The sequence below is a fragment of the Mastigoproctus giganteus genome, chromosome 10, assembly GCF_048544385.1.
Source record: "Mastigoproctus giganteus isolate SK-2022 chromosome 10, ASM4854438v1, whole genome shotgun sequence".
NCBI classification, from domain to species: Eukaryota; Metazoa; Arthropoda; class Arachnida; order Uropygi; family Thelyphonidae; genus Mastigoproctus; species Mastigoproctus giganteus.
The window spans coordinates 1,024,382-1,045,545 of NC_143584.1; the positions used below are offsets into that span (position 1 = coordinate 1,024,382).

Below are 21,164 nucleotides of genomic sequence, written 5' to 3' on the forward strand. Positions count from 1 at the left end.
AGAGATAGAATGAATAGGTTGGAGCTTTGTCTTTGTCACTGTATGCTTGTATGCCAGGCCACATGACTGGGGTAAGGTGGGAGAACTTCCCACGTCGATACAATCAGTAAATTTAGTTTGACAGCCGACAGTTGGTGGCGCTTCAGTATTCTGGTGTTTCCGATTTTTTCTATTGAGTTGGTACTTCTGATATATATTTTCCTTGAGTCAGTCACTAGTTGGTTAGCTGGATGCACAGCTGCACAGTTCATATTGCTATATAGACGGAGACAAACTAACGTACGGCCCGTCAGCTGCTTTCAGATCGTGCATTCAGCCCGCATGCAATTTGAGTTTGAGACCACTGGTCTAGATGATCCTGCAATGCTTCTTTAACCATTATTATTTTTCCCGGAACACAAGTTAAACTAACAGGTCTGTAGTTACTTGTGTCACCTTTTGAACCACCTTTGTGAATTGGTGATACATTTGCACACCTCCAGTCCATGGGGACCTTCCCTGAGTCCAAGGAAGCTCTCATAATTATGGATAACTTACTTCCTTTGCTGCCTACTTTAATATAACTGGATAGATCCCGTCCACCCCAGGTGCCTTATGTTTATCTTCAACAATTTCTTCTCCACTTTGCTCTCAGTTATTACAAAATCACTTAGCTTCCTGTTAGAATTTGATAAACTTCTGGCACTCCCCTCATTGAATAACTTCTCGTATGTGAATGCAGATGAAGCTGGGTGCGAGGTTAGCCTGTGCAGACGTTGCTCCTTAAAGCTCTTCAAACAGAGAAGTTTTTCCTGATTTATTTTCTGCTTTATTAGTTTAAATTGTCATATTAACTTTTTTCTAGAGTAGCTTTATATTCCTAGTTACGATACTTAGTTTAAAGTTTAACTTAGACAGAGATTTTGTAGATATTACTTAGTATCGGTAACGGTATCAAATCCACGTGTCACAAATTGAACGAGAGGTCTTTTTTTTTTTTTTAACCAAATTTAGTCGATTTATTAACCAATTGTTATATCAAATTATCTTCTATAAGTAGATTATAGACCTAGTCAGGATCCTTAGTTTATTCTAAATTGAGATAGCGAGATTTGGAAGCTAATCAATACTTACGAGTCCGTAGAAATACCGTTCGTGAATTCCCGCCATTTTTACACGACAGCATAAGCTTAGTGTAGTATAGTGCATAATATAATATTGTCAATTAATCAGTAAATCTATTAATCTTGATAAACTTTATTGTCAATTCAATTGTATTTTTAACTCTATAAATATATATAACGACTTAATCGTAACAAATAATTAATACATAACTATAGTGGTACACGTGACACGGAAGTTGTATAAAGGGAACACTAGATACCGAAAAAAAAAAAAAAATATATATATATATATAACATAACTGTTTTGGGATATAACTTAAGGATTTAATTTTTGTTTTAAATTTTATTGAATTAAATTGGAATCAAGAGCAGCAAAGCAAAAGGCTCAAGCTAATGGGAGTGCTGTGGTTCAGGGGAGAACTGAGGGGGGCAGTTGCCCTCTGAATCACAGTCTATTAAAATGCACTGTTTGCTTGATGTTTGCGGAGCATCGGGTACGGGACATGATACTGCCAAGGGGGATGTCTTTGTGTGTGCACGATGTAAGGAGTGCAAGGAAATCAGGCGACAACTCAGCGTTGTTATGGGCCTTTATGAGACCTTGAAGGACAGGGTGGATGCTCTCGAAGGAAATAAATTGAGGGGCCCATCAAGCTCTCAGCTGCCCACATCAACGCCAGAGTTTGCACTTGGTCATCAGGCAACACAGAAGCAGCCCCCTAGGCAGAATGCGCTGGTCCCACAGGAACTAGTAGTTGTTGGTAACTCTATTGTCAGGGAAACGGGGAACATGCTTTGTAAAAAGGATAGGTGGAATAGGACCAGGGTATGTCTGCCAGGGGCAAAGGTTGATGACGTTGTAGAGCGGATATCATCTTTTAAGGGCACAAAAGGTGATATAGTTGTACACGTTGGCACTAATGATATTAAGAGTAGGAGACCGGCGGAATTACTTAGCAAGTACAGGTCACTGTTGAAAAAAAGCCGTGAATTAGGGTTGAACTTGAAAGTGTCTGCAATTCTTCCCAGACACGATAGGAGGGAGTATATGATGAGAGCCTTGTCGATCAATTCGGCCCTGGAGGGATTGTGCAAGGCTCAAGGGGTAGAATTTTTTCAGCCTGGACTGTACTTGATAACAGGAGAGATTGCTTCTACAGGGATGGGATACACTTAAATAGAAAGGGTGCAAGAATTTTTGCTGATGCTGTCGAGGCAGTGTTAGGTGGGTCGGAAAACTGCTAGTTGGGGGGGATACAAGGACTAATAGATTAACAGTAGCCACTGGCAGAGGTGGAAGTGATTCTTGCACTGCTTCTATTCAAATGAGCAGAAGTCTGAAAAACAAGATGCAGGATATTTCAGAGACTGCTGGTAGTCATTGCGTTACAAGTAAACACATGGGTTGTGTTAGGGTAGCTAAGAATAGAAACAGGTGCATTTATACCTGCATGTACACCAATGCTAGGAGTTTGGTAAATAAATTTGATGAATTTGAGGTATTGCTCAAAACATAAAAGGCAGATATTGTTGGGATATCAGAGACGTTGGTGTCACACAGATATAAGTAATGCGGAACTGGAATTTGGGGAATACAATGTGTATAGAAAGGATAGACAGGACAGGAGGGGAGGAGGGGTTATGCTATTAATTAAGAAACACATAAAGTCCAAGGAAGTGAAGCCAGTCGACATCGATGGACAGGGCAGTGTAGAGTCAGTTTGGTGTGACATAAGCATAGGGAAATCAAAATTGAGAGTAGGAGTGTGCTATAGGCCTAATGACTCTGATGAGTATAATAATATATTGTACAGGGAAATAGAGTGGGCCAGTAAATCAGAGAGTCTTATAATGGGGGATTTTAATTTCCCAGATATTGACTGGAATTTGTGGGTTGGTCACTCGCATACTAGCAAGGCTTTTGTGGATTTATTGGATGATTGTTTTCTACATCAGCATGTTCGTGAGGCAACAAGAGGGAGCAATACTCTTGATCTGATTATCAGTAGTGATTCTTCATGCATTAAGAACCTGCAGATAAATGAACCACTAGGTGGCAGTGATCACAGTGTGTTGAAGTGGGATTTACTCAAGGAGGTAACTACCATCAGAGGTAAAGGGAAGGATTTTTGTTTTCGTAAAGGCGACTATGATGGTCTGAGACAGTATTTAAATTCTATACAGTGGGACCAACTGATGATGTTACCAACAGCAAACTCAAAATGGGAAGCATTCAAGGAACTAATCTTGGAGGCTACCAGGCTTTACATACCAACTAAGAAATATTGTTCAAGGTTTAGGCCTAAATGGTTGTCAGATGAACTAATGAGACATGTGGCAGAGAAGAAAAATGCATGGGATACATACAAATTAATGGGTGACATGGAAGCCTATGATAGATATAAGTTGGTCTGTAACCAAGTCACAAAGGAGATTAGGCAGGCAAAGGCAGACTACGAAAAATCCTTGGCAAAGGATGCAAAGAAAAACAGAAAAGAGTTCTTTACATACTTGAACTCGAGAAGGAAAGGGATGAATCAGATTGGTCCACTGGATATTGATGGTTCAACAGTTGAGGATCCTGCTCAGGTGGCTAACAATCTAAACGAGTATTTTGCATCTACATTCACGCATGAGGAGTTATTCAGGAAGGAGAATGATGTAGGTAAAGTAAACATTGGCAGTGAGCTGGATGTTTTTGTAATAACTGAGAGGAAAGTGGAGGAGAGATTGTTGAGGATAAACATAAAAAAGGCACCTGGGGTGGATGGGATCTATCCGGTTATATTAAAGGAGGCAGCAAAGGAAGTATGCAAACCCCTAGCCATAATTATGAGAGCTTCTTTGGACTCAGGGGAGGTACCCATAGACTGGAGATGTGCAAATGTAACCCCAATTCACAAAGGAGGATCAAAGGCTGACACAAGTAATTATAGACCTGTTAGTTTAACTTCTGTTCCAGGTAAATTAATGGAGGCACTGGTTAAAGAAGCACTGCAGGATCATCTAGACAAGAATTCAGTTATAGCTCAGACGCAGCATGGTTTTGTTAAGGGCAGGTCTTGCCTGACCAATTTGATTGGATACTATGATGTAGTCACAAAAGAACTGGATGCAGGGAATAACTTTGATATTATATATTTGGATCTTAGAAAGGCTTTTGATACTGTTGCACATGGAAGACTGCTGCACGAATTGGAGCAGTGTGGCATTGGAGGCAAATTGCTGCTATGGATAAGGGGATGGTTGAGTGGCAGAAGACAAAGAGTGGTAATCAATGGACACTGCTCAACGTGGACTAATGTTATTAGTGGAGTTCCTCAAGGTTCAGTGTTGGGTCCATTGTTGTTTTCGGTGTTTATGAATGATATTGATGATGGGATATCAAGTTTAATGTCTAAGTTTGCAGATGATACAAAGGTTGGCAGCGTCGTTAAGGACACTACTGACGCTATGCTGCTGCAACAGGATCTGGAAAGGTTGAACAGATGGGCTGAGAGGTGGCAAATGAAGTTTAACATTGACAAATGTAAAGTACTACATATGGGAAACAGTAACCCCAGAGCAACGTATCAACTCTGCGGTACTACACTGACAGTGGTGGAGAATGAAAAGGACCTGGGGGTAATTGTGCAGGCAGATATGAAGTTCTCTGAGCAGTGCAGACGAGCTGCAAGAGTAGCTCATGGTGTCTTGTCAATGATATACAGGAATTTTTCTAGCAGGGATAAGGAGGTGATTATTCCCTTGTATAAGGCAATGGTTAGGCCACATCTTGAGTACTGTATACAGGTCTGGAGGCCTCATTTCAAGAAGGATGTAGAGCTGCTGGAACGGGTACAGAGAAGGGCAACAAGATTAGTAAATGGAACAAAGGGTTGCTCTTACAAAGAAAGGCTTAAGTTTTGCAAATTACAGAGTCTGGAGACTAGGCACCGGCGAGGTGATCTGATAGAGGTGTATAAGGCTTTGAATGGTTTGAGCATGCTCAATGCCAATGGGATTCTTCATCTTTCTCAGAATAATCACCTGAGAGGGCATAAATTCAAATTGAGGAAGGACGGATGTCGGATAGATGTGCGGAAATTTGCCTTTGGCCAGTGGGTGGTTGGTTGGTGGAACCGACTTCCATCACTTGTTGAAGTTGATAGCCTAAACAAATTTAAAGCTCAACTGGACAGGTATTTCGAACGAACGGAGGGGTGAAATGGGAGAGGGTTTTTTTTTTTTTTTTGGCTGATGCTGAATAAGCTTGCTTTCTTGCATCATATGCCTCTACTAATGCTAAAAATACTCATTCAGTTTATCAGCTACCTGAGCATGATCATCAACAGTCAACCCATCTATGTTAAGTGGTCCAATCTGATTCATCCCTTTCCTTCTAGAGTTTACATAAGTAAAGAACACTTTGCTGTTTTTCTTTGCATCCTTTGCCAAAGATTTCCTTTGTGACATGATTACAGACTAGTTTATACCTGCCATAGGCTTCTGTGTCACCTGATACTTTATATGCATCCCATACATTCTTCTTCTCTGCCATGAGCCTAATTAATTCATATAACATCCATTTATGCCTAAACCTTGAACAGTATTTCTTATTTGGAATGAAAACCTAGTAGCCTCCAAAATTAAGTCCCTGAAGGCTTCCCATTTAGAATTCAACGTTGGTAACATCATCAGTTGATCCCACCTTTACAAAAGCCCTTCCCTTTAGCCTTAATTGTAGTTACATCTTTAAGTAATTCCCACATCAATACATTGTGATCACTGTCATCCAGTGGTTCCTTTATCTGCAAATTCTTAATTCATGAATAATCACTGCTGATAATCAGATCAAGACTATTACTCCCTCTGGTTGCCTCTCGAACATGTTGCTGTAGAAAACAGTCATCCAATAAATCCACAAAAGTCTTGCTAGTGTGCGAGTGACCAACAAGTTCCAGTCAATATCTGCAAAGTTAAAATCCCCCATTATAAGACATTCTGATTTACTGGCCCACTCTATTTCTCTGTACAATTGCTCATTTTACTCATCAGATTCATTAGGCCTATAACACACACACACACCTACTCTCATTTTTCCTTTCCCAGTGCTTGTTTCACACCAAACAGACTCAATACTGTATTGTCCACCAAAATCGATTGGATGCACTTCCTTAGATTTTGTGTTTCTTAACTAACAGCATAACCCCTCCTCTGTTCCTGCCCTGTCTATCCTATGTGTACACATTGTACTCCCGAAATTCCAAATCTGCACTGCTTACGTCTGTGTGACACCACGTCTCTGATATCTCAACAGTATCTGCCTTTGATGTCTTGACTAGCACTCCAAGCTCATCAAATTTATTAATCACACTCCTAGCATTGTTGTACATGCAAGTATACATGCACCTGTTACTATTCTAATGAGGCTAATCTTTTTATTATTCTGTCACTAGTTATGTTACATGTGACTAGAAATGATTTATTTAATGTATTTTCTTTCTATGATCGTATGATGTCTAGATTACATAATTATCGCAGTTTTGTTTGTGAACTCACAGATATAGCAAATAATTTTCATAATTCATTGTTTAGAAATTTCATAATTAAATGTCAAGGATCAAGTGTCTTTTTAATTTTATCTTAATAATGCGACTTTGTTCTTATTTTTATTGTTAAATTGATAGCGATGACACTGCATTTTCATTCTTTGATGCAGATATTCAATACAGGTGGACAGAGGCCTATTTTCCTTTCACTCATCCTTCATGGGAACTAGAAATATATCTTAATGGCAGCTGGATGGAAATACTTGGTTGTGGTATTATGAAGCAGGATATTCTGAATAATGGTAATAAAGTCAGTTTTATGCTTTCTACTTTACATCGTTATAGTTTCTGCCTAAATCTGGAATTAACAATTATAGAATTGCTGCTTTTATTATTTTTTTTCAAGCAAAAAAAAATTTTTTTACATTAGATAAAATACTTTTATCTAATGTAAAATCTCTAATTAGTGTATTCAGGTAATGACCTGAGAAACCTCTAGGTAGGCAGTAAAGCATTAAATTTGTAATAAATTTAATGGATAGGGGTGTGTGTGTCCAGTGTCATGTTAGAAATATATAGATGGTAAAATTTGTTTTACCATCTATGTATTTCTAACACCACATATTTCTAACACTACATATTCCTAACCACAATATAAACTAGCATACATAAAATGAAGCACTTCACTCTATGAGGAAAACAGAAATTTAAAGGGTTTTAAATTTAAAAAGTGTGGATTTAGGAGGACATATATGCTTCTGTAGAGAAGCATAAATGCGATAGAAAAGTAGATTTGCTCAGTTTTTGATATATCTATTAATTAATAAATTATTATTAATTCATTAAATAAATACATCTAACCTGCAGTACTCTTATGTTATTACTTAGGAGGAGCAAATGCCAAAATAGGTTGGGCTTTTGGTCTTGGACTTGAAAGAATTGCAATGAAACTCTACAGCATACCTGACATTCGATTATTCTGGAGCTTAGATACTGGTTTTCTCCATCAGTTCCATATTGAAAATCCAGAAGAGAACATTACATATAAGGTGAATGGTCAAAATTTAGTAATAATTTTTAAGTGGTATTTCAATTGTCTGAAAATAATATCATATTCAAGAACATGAAAACATTCCACTCCATCCCCCTCAAAAAACAGGTCTAAAAATTATCGCAGAGACTATCTACATTAATGTTAAGTATAGGTAGCTTCAGTAGACATTTAAATCATACTTATTATCCTGTTATTGTAATATAGCTAGCAGCCATAGGAATGCAGTTTGAATGCTCTTTGTCAGACATAATTAGGAACCAAGAAGAGATATGTCATGTTGTTTGATTATCAAAAAACCATTCAATCATATTATAGCATGAGTTTGCTATTATTATTTATTCATATAAAGAGAAAGTTACATGTACTCCTAGATAGCATCCATATATTAGGACAGAATTGGTATGAGGAAAATGTGCTGCTTTGGGAAGCTGTGGCAAAGTTTCCCATGGTCATAATATGAGGGGGAGTTCAAAAAAGATTTGTATTTGCCCAGTAGTAGTTGTAATAGAAAGATCAATATTTTCTTTGTTTGATATCTTCAAATCTCTGTAGTAACTACACAAATTTTGGTTTCTATCTGACAATTTTTTTTTCTTTGCAGCACTGAATGAAGTTATTTGTTATTTTATTTATTTTTTTTTTTTTAGGAGCATTAGCAACTAAGGCCATATTGCTCTGGGATATGCTGTGGTCATTCCCTGACCTTTCCGCATCGTCCGTATTTGGTGGTGACGGGCTCGAACCCCGGTCTAATCAAGAAGCGTGTGCAATGCACTGTTGCTCCTTCCCACCTGGCTACGGAGTCGCCTCTGAATGAAGTGGCGTGAAGCCACAATGGATAAAGTGGAATACAGAGCGGTGATTCAGTTCCTCTTTCTGCAAGAGAAAACACCACAAAGAAATGGTTGCTGTTTATGGAGAAGACTGCCCAGGTTAGTGTTATTGCACATTGGTATAAACAATTCAAATTTTGAAGAACCTCATTGCATGATGAAGAAATCCCAGCAACTGCTGTAATAAAAGAGAGAGTTGCAAAAATTGCGGCAGTAATTCTAGAAGATAGCCACATTAGCATCAAAAACTAGCTGTAGAGCTCAAAATTAGTGTAGGATCTGTGGAGAACGTTATCCATCAACAGTTGCATATGTCTGCTAGATGTGTTCCGACTTCTGACCCCTTACTAGAAGGAGGAAAGGGCACAACATGCGTATGAAATGTTGTTGATGTGACAGAAAAAGCAAGTTTTTCACAGTTAGTCGCCTTAGATGAAAATTGGATCCATCGCTGTGACCGCAAAACTAAACAAATGTCAAAACAGTAGAGGTATGCAGAATTAGCCTTCATCCACAAAAAATAAGGCAAAGGTGCAACCTAGTGCCAGCAAGGTGATGCTGCCAGTTTTTTGGGATCAGCATGGTGTAATACTAACAGTTTACTTTCAAAAGGATTGTATTGTGATGGCACAGTATTAAAAGTATTATTTCAATCTCCTCATAAAGCTATGTACTACTATAAGAGAAAAAATATGGGGAAAGCTGTCAAAAGTGTGCATCTGGTTCATAATAATGCCCCTGTGCATTCCTCACATGCTGCAGTGAAGTGTGCCCATGGATGTGGGTTTGAAACATTGCCACATCTTACTTATTCCCCCAACCATGCACCCTTGGATTTCTTCTCCTTTTCTGCTCCGAAGTCCTTTCTTTGTGAAAAAACACTTTGCTGCTGGTGATGAGATGATTTCTGCTGCCAAGTCATGGTTTGAAGGACAGTCAGAGGGCTCCTACAAAACTGGCAGAAGTGTATTGCGAGGTGGCAAAAATATGTCATTTTGTCTGGTGAATATGTTTAAAAAGTGTGATGTTTGTTTCAATCTTCTGTCACAACTACTTTTGGTCGAATACAAATCTCTTTTGAACCACCCTTATATAATTATTGCTCAAGAAACTTTATTGAGGTTATAGTGATGACAGTGCTGCTTCTCTTGAAAGTTGCTTAATCCTTAAAATAAATAAATTCTTCACTGCATGAGAATGTGGGATGAAGACAACCTCAAAAATGGAAGGATGGCTGTACTGGGACAATGCACCCTTTCCTATATCAGCAAGTAAAAATTTAAGTTTAATATATCAAAATCAAAAATAAATTAATTGTAGCAGTTTTTAGGTGTACTCCATTATCCAAGGAATAGGCCTCTCCATCAGAATTCATATATAGTACATGCTGGTACTTAAATGGTTTGTGCTATGGCTGTAGGGTTTCCTGGGATATCGACATTGACCTTGGTGCACATGCATGCAAAGTGACTCGACCACTTCACTCATGTACTTGCTGAGCAGTGCAGGTCATGGAGCCTTGTCAATGATAATAGGAATTTTGCTAGAAGGGACAGGGAGGTGATTATCCTGTTGTACAAGGCAACGGTAAGGCCGAACCTTGAGTACTGTGTACAGGTCTGGAGGCCTCATTTTAGGAAGGATGTAGAGATGCTAGAATGAGTACAAAGAAGGGCAACAAGATTGGCGAGGGAAACAAAGGGGTGCTCTTACCAAGAAAGGCTGAAGTTCTGCAAATTGCAGCACCTGGAGAGTAAGCACATGTGAAGTGTATGAGGCCTTGAATGGGTTGAGCAAGCTGAATGCTGATGAGATTCTTCCTCTTGCTCAGATTAAGAACCTGAGGGGGCATAGATTCAAATTGAGTAAAGACAGTTGTAGAATTGATGTGCGGAAATTTGTCTTTAGCCAGTGGATAGTTGATTGATGGAACAGACTTACATCTTTTGTTGTGGACATTGATAGCCTAAATAAATTTAAGGCTGAGCTGGACAGGCATTTGGAATGAATAGAGGGGTGAAACGGGAGGTATTTTTTTGGCTGATGCTGCATAAGCTTGCTTTCTTGCATCGTATGCCTCTACTAATGCTAATGTATTATATTGTATTGTATGAGAATACATTAATGCTAATGTATTCTCAATTGACAATGGGTGACTTGTGTACTTCAGTCACCCTTTGATCCCCAAGCTGAATGCTGATGAGATTCTTCTTCTTGCTCAGATTAAGAACCTGAGGGGGCATAGATTCAAATTGAGTAAAGACAGTTGTAGAATAGATGTGCGGAAATTTGTCTTTAGCCAGCAGATAGTTGATTGGTGGAACAGACTTGCATCCTTTGTTGTCGAAGTTGATAGCCTAAATAAATTTAAGACTGAGCTGGACAGGCATTTGGAATGAATGAATGGGGGGGGGGGGTAATGGGCATTTTTTTTTTGATTGATTCTGCATAAGCTTGCTTTCTTGCATCGTATGCTTCTGCTAATGCTAATGTATTTCCAATTCACAAAGGGTGACTCAAGTGATTACAGACCTGTTAGTTTAACTTCTGTTCCAGGGAAAATAATGGTGTCACTGGTAAAAAAAAGTAATGCAGGATCATTGAGACAAGGCTGCAGTTATACTTCAGACACAGCATGGGTTTGTTAAGGGGAAAAGTCCGACCAATTTGACTGGATACTGCAATATGGTCACAAAGGAACTGATGCAAAAAATAATTTTAATATCCCATACTTGGATTTCAGGAAAGCTTTTTATACTGTTGCACATAAAAGATTGCTGTACAAATTGTAGCAGTGTGGCATTAAAGGCAAGTTACTGCTATGGATAAAGGGTTGGTTGAGTGGGAGAAGATAGAGAGTGGTAATCAGTGAACATTGTTCTTCTTGGAGTTCTCCAGGGTTTGGTGTTGATCCCATTGTTTTCTATATTTATTAATGATATTGATGAAAGCATATCAGGCTTAATGTCCAAGTTTGCAGCTGATACAAAGGTTGGCAGGGTGGTTAATTAGAGTAATGAAGCTATGCTGCTACAACAAGATCTAGAAACATTATGCAGAATGGGCTAAGAAATGACAACTGAAGTTGAACATTAACAAATGCAAGATACTGCTTATGGGTAGAGTAATCCCAGAGTAACATATCAACTCTGTGGTAGTATACTCGGGATAGCAGAAAACAAAAATTACCTGGGTGTAATTCTGCAGTCTGACTGAAGTTCTCTAAACAGTGTAGACAGGCTGCCAGGACAGTCTGGGGTTTTGTCAATGATATACAAGAATTTTGTTAGCAGGGATAAGGAGATGATTATTACGTCGTATAAGGCAATGGTCAGGCCATATCTTGAGCACTGCATACAGGTCTGGAGGCCTCATTTTAAGAAGGAGCTTGTGGAACGAGTACTAGATTGGTGAGGGGAACAAAGGGGTACTCTTACCAAGAAAAGCTTCAGTTCTGCAAATGCCATGTCTGGAGACTAGGCACATGCATGATCCGATTGAGATAGTGTTGAATGATTCAGCTAGCTCAGTGCTGATGGGATTCTTCCTCTTGCTCAGACTAAACTCATTAGGGGACACAAATTCAAATTGAGGAAGGATGGTTGCAGAATAGATGTGATGATGTTTGTCTTTAGCCAGTGACTTTCATCTTTTGTTGTGGAAGTTGATAGCTCAAAGAAGGAAGAAGGAACCTGTACACCCTTACCCACCTGATGTACATGGATGACATCAAGCTCTACACGGCAACCAAGAAGCAACTACTGTGGATCACCGAAGAATTCAGCAAAGATATTAGGATGGAATTTGGTCTAGACAAATAGCTTAAAGTGAAAGAACTAGGCAAACTATTGGAGGGAATGAATAAGTGAAATGGGAGTGGTCCTTTTTTTTTGGCTGATGCTGTGTAAGCTTGGTTTCTTGCATAATTTGCTACTATTAATGCTAATGTGTTACAGCTAATTGTGGAATATCACAATTTGAACAGTATGTTAACACCAAATTCTTTAAACTTGGTCTAAGGAATGTTTCAAACCTTGGGAAGACTGATGAAGCGTGTGTATGTGTGCAGAAGAATCGTACTCTGTAGGTAATTAGGTTAGTAAGCCCAGCTGTTCACTAAATAAACTTATTATAAAATTCCGGGAATTTTTTGAATGTACTCATATATGCATACATATCGTGCTACATAGAGCAGGTAGTTGGACATCTGTCTCTCTGCATTGCATGGATGTACATACAGTGTAGTGAGAGATGAGCCAACCAAAGTAACTTTGAACTGATATGATAGTCAGTACCAGATTTGCCAGTGTAAGTATCACCGGGTCTAGAGTGAAGCATTCTTGGCATACTCTGCATGTTTAGCATCCTAGCAGGGTAACCAAGAATGGTTCAATAGCCAGAAAACATTCAGCCAACGACATTCTTGTCGTTGGCTGAATTATCTGTGTTAATGTTGGGGATGTGGGATGCGAATTAATCAAAAAATACAATTTATTCACAGGAAATTCCCGTTCTGTATGCATAGTACTGTGTACGCTTACCACATGAGCAATTTTTTTTCGCAATTTAATTATACATTTTTTAAAACAAGAAAAGAAGGTAAAATCTATTTACAAGAAGTAATTTGATATTAGCTTTGTTTTCCCCTTCCCCAAACTGTTTTCATGTATATTGGTTTTAATTTTCTATAAATTTAAAATGACACATTTTTATGGTTAGTTAACATTTTATAGTAAAAATATCTGTACAAAGTATGAAAAAGCGTAACACTTGCCTGTGGTTTAAATGAAAACAAACTACACAAGGTATATGGAGAAAACTTTTGCCCATTTCAGACATTGGTACATTTATTTTGATAGATATAAATAATGTAATTTCATTATTTTTCCCTTTACAGCAAACCAAAATTCAATTTTCCACCAGCTTCTAAGAAAATCCATAAGTAATGATGCTAGCAAGAAAAAAATATTAAATAACATAAAAAAAAAAATAAATAAATAAAGGTTCCATGTGGATTATCCAAAGAGATAATCAAATACATACTGGACCTGCCAGTATGGTAGTACAGCCAGGCCTGGCATAACGCAAGTTCGATTAACACGTTTTTCAGTTACCGCTGTTTGAAAAAATTATACCACTTTTTCCTTTACATGATGCAAATTTCCAGTTAACGCGATCTTTATTATTTTTTTTATGTGTGATAGTTGAAAAAGATCTGAATCGTATGTTAAGCTTACGGCACGTTGGACAGGCAATAAACAAACGTTTGCCTGCTGCCCACCTCAGTGTGTTCCATCAACCATCGAAAGAAGATGTGTTACTTGTTTGTCTCCCGCTAATAAAGTCAATGCAGACTCGCAGTTATTGTTAGTAGCCCTACAAGTACCTGAGATTACAATTTGGTAACGACCTATTCTCCAATGCCCTCTCTCATGGCCATCTCCAGTGTCATTTGGACAAGAAATTCAAGCAGTGTAGATGGGCAGTAAGGAAAACCCCATGGTGTTTCAGTCAATAATTTACCAGACATTTTCTTGTTGAGATAGTCCATAATTCCACTGTACTGTAATACTGCACTAATTATGAAGACTGCATCTTAAAAAAAGTTCAGCTTATTGGAAGACTATGACAAACAATAGTAACAAAGTTTGGTAACCAGGTTTCTTGGTGGGGGGGAGTGTATGAGGGGAGAAATTGTCACTCTTGCCACTGATTCCATAAAGGTGCAACAAACTCAAATTATGGGAGAAGAGCCAGTGAGCTAATTACTGGAATAAGTCACCCCATGCAAGTTATTTCGGTAATTAAGTTGACGTTGAAACCTTGGTGAATTCAAAGGTCAGCTACACGAGGAAGAAGTCAGATACTTTTATTTTATTTTTTTGGCTAGTGCAGCAGAAGCTTCAGTCTTCCTTGCACCATGTCACATGGTAAAGAAAAGAAATTTGCAGTCAACTCTGGTCAGTTTAGAGATGATCAGTTTTTTGCCCCAGCCTGTCCTTGGGAAAGCTAATTAGTTGAACCTTCCCCAGAAACATCCAAAATAGCACTCAGTGCATAGAACTATGACAATCAATAGTAACAAAAGGCAACTAGGTCAGGCATTCTTGTAGGACATCACAAACTCCATCTTTTGGCACATAGTTAAAGAAAAACCATTTCTCTTTCACCTCTGAACTGACCAGTGCTCCAGACAGTTACATTTTTCTTTACTAACAGTATGACTCTACTCCACATTTTTGTGTTATGCACCTCTGTTCATACTACCAAGGATCTTCTTTAGAGAAGGTCTTCACTGAGCACAGGACATTTTCTTATCACACTGATACCCTGTATAGAAATACCTCTTCAAACCCACAAGTTGTTTATTAATTCATGGAGAGCTTCCCCTTAGGTGAACTACAGTTTGATAAGATGGAACTTTTAAATTGTTAATTAGCCAAATCTTTTACAAATAAAAATAAAATTTTACCAACAATTGCCAGATATTAGTGGCATCCAGTACAACAAATTAACATCAGAAATTGATACTGTAGAATTACATGTATTGTTTTCATTAAAAGTTTTTAATAATTACATTTGTTGTATTTGTTTTTCTTAATGTTTTTTCTCTCTCTCCTTCATAGCCCATCAGTGTGTATCCTCAAGCAAAGAGTGATATATCATTTTGGATCCCAGAGTCTTTTGAAGAGAATAGCTTTTATGACCTTGTACGTAATATCGGGGGTGACATTGTGGAGCAAGTCACTTTAGTTGATACTTTTTGTCATCCTAAAACTGGACGGCAAAGCCGTTGTTTTCGCATTATATACAGGCACATGGAAAAAACGCTAACCAAAGAAGAGGTGAACAGTGTGCACAAGTTAATAGAAACAGCAGCAGCACAAGAAATGAATGTTGAAATAAGATAACATTGTTATAATTTTAAATAAAGTTGGGCATTTTTAGAATGGTTATGGGTTAATACAAACTATAAAACCCTGCTTTTTTTTGTTACTGCTATAATTAATGGATCCATATCAGGTCAAGGATTACTTTAATGGTTGAACCTGAAGTACCATATATATTCACAACTAATTAAAAATTGAGATCGTTCCATTCTTAATTAGCTGGCTAATAATCTTAATAATGTGCTCATTTTTTTTTTTTTTTTTTTTTTAATTCCAAATAGTCAACCAGTCAGTGGGTCTGAACTACTTCCAAAAATGGACCCATATTTAGAATAACTTATCAAATAAAGATTAAAAAAAAAAAAAAAAAAAGAAGAAAAAGGGGTGTAATGAAAAGCAGTGGAAACATCAATTCTTTTTCAGTGAAATAATAAAGTTTTTAATTGAGCAACCCTTTCTTTCTGAGGTGAACAAAGGATTGCTCATACCAAGAAATATGCCTTTACTAATGCTAAAATATTATGTACCTTTAGTATTCTCACCTGCCACGTGACAGACAGCATGCTATCAGAAGATTGATTCCTGTTAAAAAAGGCTGCCTGTTTTCCAATTACCTTCTCCAAAGTGAGAAACTTGTCCTGGAGGGGATTCCTCCATCGTCAGGAACAGGTCAAGGAATTGGAAAGGACGTTCTAGTTTCCAATATGTAGCAAAAGTTACAGAACACCAGTGATGAAATGCAGACACTTTCAAAGCACCACCAGGTGTAAATGATGCTCCGTAGTACTCAGCATTAAAAGTCCAGCTCTCTGGAACTGCACACTGGAGAATGACACAATACTGTAAGAAACAATTAGCATCACTTTGCCTCTTCTGGAAAAGTTTTTTTACATATGGAGGACCTAGATGGCACCATTCATGCTCTTAAGCCCATATGCAGATTTTGTCAAGCACTGATATGGCACAGGAATGTTTTCCCCTTTGTTGTGTACTGCTGCAATTTTATGTATTCCAACAATATCTTTAATGATGTGATAATGTGAATTGGTCCCAACCTCTATAGTCAATTGACATATCTATCACCTGATTGCTTCCAACAGTGACTTTACAAACTGTGCCTGCTTGTCCAAGATAGCAGGTCATTTTGTAGTTTTAACCTTGACAAAATACTTTCACATAAAAAAAAAAAAAAAAAAAATCCACCATGAGGCAGTTTGGTATGGTAATGCACCATGTTTCCTACAGACCAATGCAGGTGACCTCTTTTGACCCAGGAATACTTCCGACTTCAAGCACCTTGAGACACCAATTTGCCTGGCTTGTTCATGTGCACTCTGCTGCCTTAAAGGCATGCAAATGACTGCACATATCTGACATTTGGCCAACTAGTAGAACTGTGCAGTCACTTTGCAACTGTTCCGCACACTTGGCAGCACTGTTACCACATTTCATTCCATCCTTTTATTGAAAAATTTTGCAAATGAGCTTACAAGTGTGTTATTTCACTTTATATCCACAAAACTCTTTCTAAATACTGTATATATATATAAAATAAGTTATAGTGAAAATAAAGAAAAATGTTTTTCTATTATTACCTACTCTTAATTTGAGAGGTGGATGCAGAGTGATTGAGGTACATAAATCCTAAAGGAGTTATCTCCTTTAGATATAAGGCTATAGTAAAGTGAATGAGTATGGCATATTCTCACTGGTAGGAGAGACAAGATTAAGAAGATATAAACTGAAAGGAAGTAACAAAAGACAATCTCATTATCTTTAGTCAGTTACTAACAGGCTTGAATAAATTCCTTGCCAAGGTCATTGGGGTTGAGAGATATAATTTTATAAGATGTTCATAACTATAAAGCATTTTTAGCATCCAAGTTAGGTAACAATATTACACACAACTGTTTTCCCCCACTTGGATACACTGCACAGTATGCACTAAAAGCCGATTTCTATTACAACTTGACACAATAAAAGTGCCACAAACATCCCCCCCCCCCCTCCATCATATGGTGTCATTCATAGAAATATTTTAATTCTTTGCATACCCTTTTGATATTGTAAAGGCCAAAAGATGTCAGGAAGTTTGTTTTTCTGGCTGAATCAGCAAAAATCCAACTTGTCTATACAATCTTCTATCCACTGTTATCATACTCTTCCAGAAGGTACCAGTTCACAAAACATTCACCCCTCGGCCACCCAAGGAGGCGGCCTATTCGAGTTTTTGACCAAGCTTAAACTTCCTGAGATCTGGTCTGTTAGTTCTCTCCCAATAAGTTGTCCCATTTCAATGTGAAGGAAATCCTTCCAGCATTCATTTTGTCTTGCTTCCAGTGTCAAAATTCTTTCTTGCATTCTACTGACTAGGTTACACAGCAGTTCATCAAGATTTTCCCTATATTGCAGTCCATTTAGGATCTACCCCAATGAAACTCTTCTTCTCCCAGTTATATCAAGAATAAATGGAGAAATTTTCAGAGAAAATAAAAAAACAGATTCAGTTCAATTCTGTTAATTTTATTTTGAGAACCCTAACAGATGCTGGTATGAAAGAAAAAGGAATTATGCACAGTGTTCCTCGGCACTTATAAGTGCACAAGGAAGCATAACTTGACATATAACAAGTTATTAATATATTAAGTTATTCTTGCCTTTTTTTTTTTTTATTCCTCATAGCTGATGTCAGAGAATATTCAACCAGGTGAAAATAAAAACTGAATTAAGACATTTCTTGTGCAATTTTGGAAATGCTCTTGATATCAAAGACTGAACAGCAGTGCTGATGCTGTTATGAACAAAACTTTGACTCAACATTTACAAAGACGGACAGTCTTCTACAGTACCTTTCTTTGAACCAATATAATCAGTTGTTTAACAGAAAATGCTAGGTAAGCTAATATTTTAAAGCACACTCTACATACTCTACTGATAAACAATTCTATGACTTATTTTAATATGAAATGTGTATTTTACCTAACCACCAGCTCTTCAAGCCAAAAGGTGGGGTAATACACAGTGATTTATTATGTAATACTATGGTAAGACAGTTACAAGTATGAGGTTTCATCCCAAAATCGGCAATAACCCCACATTTGTCAGATTTGAGAGCAAATGTTATATTTATTTTTTTGAAAGTTCAGTACAATGATGTACGGTACTGCATAATGAATATCAGGAAAGTCATTAAAATGGCAAATGACTGCATATGCATTGTTAAATAATACTGAATAAATACAATTATTCGTGACCTAGAGTGAAAATTTATCTCAAAATTTTGTGCTGATGGTAATCAATAAGAAAATGTGAATACTGTAATAGCAACAATTTTACAAACACACCGTGCCATATTATACATGTTTGCAAAATATAGGTTAAATACGTAAATGTTGAAACTATTTGATTCTCAGTCACAAATCAGGTTAATAAAACAAATTGATCTAGTACAGTTGTTTTCAAGAGTTTTTTCCCAGTGACCACAAGATTCGGCTGGTGGCCGCACAATTCCTTTTATACCAAGACATTTCTTTTCCCGATAACAATGATAGTCAGATGGAATTTATATGCATATAACATAGGAATAATAAGAATTTATGTAATAAGATTCTATCCTGAAGTCAGCTAAGAAGCAGAGTACCATGTTTTGGATGAACAATCATGTCTCATACTGTTGAATATCACTTTTAAAAAAGTTAATACAATATTTTATTGTACATAAATTAAATTTTTTTTAATGTTGAAATTTATGAAAATTGTCTGGTAGCCACATTTGAGAACCACTTATCTAGTAGGATATTTCAATTATAACTGCAAAATGGCTCACTTTTTACCAATCAATCTGAATCAAGGATTCTCAATGAGGGGAAAAAATCATGGGTATTACAACGGCCCATGGGCCTCCAAAGTTCAACCCTACCCGACAAAATCTTATTCCTTAATATTTAATTTCTCTCATTGGGGTTTCTTTTCCCCTGAGACAACCGATTTTTAACAAACAGGTATATTATATTAAGAGTGAGTGAGAAATTTTGATAAAAGGAAGATAGTGGGCATGATTTAATTCAACCACCTTTGCGTTTCATAAGCATTAAATGCCCAAGTGCTTTCAAAGGTAATGTCTCCGCAATCCCTGGCATTTGCGGCTCTCCAACAGCTGCGATCTTGGTAGTGGCATGGTTTGTGCATTTATTCTTTTGTTTCATTGGTCAATATATGAGGCATGGATGGGACAGGGAAATATTTCAGTCTATTGTTTCTGATTTCTAAGCAACAATTATTGATTTATTGTTTCCATATGGAAATTGTTTATTTTTGATCCACAGTGCTTTTGTGAGTGACACAAGCTATGAGAGTTAAATAAAAATAGTTTATTTTATTATTTAATTCTTTGTAGTTATTCACCCCATCATTGAATTGTCAAGTGCTGAAAAGAAAGTGTCCATAGTATCTGGATGAATATCTAGCTTATGGTTTTATTGAAAGCCCATTTGACTCTTAAAATAGAAGAAATCATTGCAAAAACTGATATTGCTCATATAGTTGCTGAGACTGATATGACCTGCATTAGAGACTGCACAATTTCAACAGTGATGCACCAAAATCCTTCCAGTAGGTTAATTGACAAACTAAAAATGAGAAAAACTTAGATGTTTATTGTAAATTGCAAGAGATCCATTGGAGCATCCATTTTTGCTGCTGTAAAAACATGGTTTGATGAAAAACGAGTACCATTGGAAAATTTGGTATCCCGTGCCACTAATGGTGTTAGTGGCACGGGAAGTGGCGAAGGCGTCCAGATCGAGCAAGTGCAGGACTTTAAATACCTTGGGTTGCTGGTCCAGGAGAAGAAAGTTGCATCCACCATGGAAATCTAGCAGAATTGGACAGGCAGCCACTGCGTTCGCCTCGCTCAAATGGTGTCTGTGGAAGAGGACCAACATTTCCACAAAGACTAAAATCCGACTCTTCCGGACTTCGATCCTGTCCATTCTTCTTTACGGATCGGAAACATGGATTTGTCTCAAGTTAGATTTGAACAAACTTGAGGTATTCCAAATGCGATGCCTGTGGCAGATCTTGGACATCTCTCTTCGCGACCGCATCACTAATGATACCATCCGTGCCAGATGCCAACAGCAACCAACCATTGCCGACCAAATCCAGAAGCGAAGGCTTAGATGGTTTGGCCACGTATGTAGAATGGGCACGAACAGAATACCATCCACACTCCTTTGGAGACAACGACCCACCCAATGGAGCATCCAACGGACCGCGCCTAGGAAAACGTGGGCCAAGCAAGTGGAAAATGACTTGAAGAGCCGACGTCTCGACCTTAACCAAGCCAGGACTGACGCCATGGATCGTAAGGTATGGAAGAACATCACAGAGCAAGTCCGAAACCCTGCGGCACCTACAGCAGCATACTGGTTGCGTGGCCAACCGCCTCCCCCCAGCTGCTAGCTAAGGACCAAAGAAGAAGAATGGTGTTACCTCCATGTTTGGAAGACAAAGGAGCCCACCTAAAGGAAGTGTGTCCCGAAGTTCTTGCAATACACTGCATTGTGCACCGACATCATCTGGTTGCAAAAAGTATTAGTCCAGTTCTTTATCAATCTCTCAAGTACAGTTATTAAAACCATCAATAAAATAAAGTCACATAGCTAATATGATCACCTTTTCAGAAAATTTTGTGTTGATAATGAAGAACAGCATGCAAGGTTTCTTTTACATAAAGGAGTCAGATGGTTTTC

General features: G+C 37.8%; 1 protein-coding gene across 1 annotated transcript in view; it reads left to right on the top strand.

Moving 5' to 3' along the window:
- Positions 1 to 15,473, top strand: part of LOC150078613 (phenylalanine--tRNA ligase, mitochondrial-like) — a 40,156-nt gene extending 24,683 nt beyond the window's left edge. The window contains exons 3-5 of the mRNA XM_090382735.1: positions 6,805 to 6,936; positions 7,523 to 7,683; positions 15,148 to 15,473. Of these exons, the coding sequence (XP_090238861.1) occupies positions 6,805 to 6,936; positions 7,523 to 7,683; positions 15,148 to 15,432 (578 nt within the window). The 3' untranslated portion in view covers positions 15,433 to 15,473. The remainder of the gene's footprint in view (positions 1 to 6,804; positions 6,937 to 7,522; positions 7,684 to 15,147) is intronic.
- The last annotated feature ends 5,691 nt before the right edge of the window (positions 15,474 to 21,164 follow it).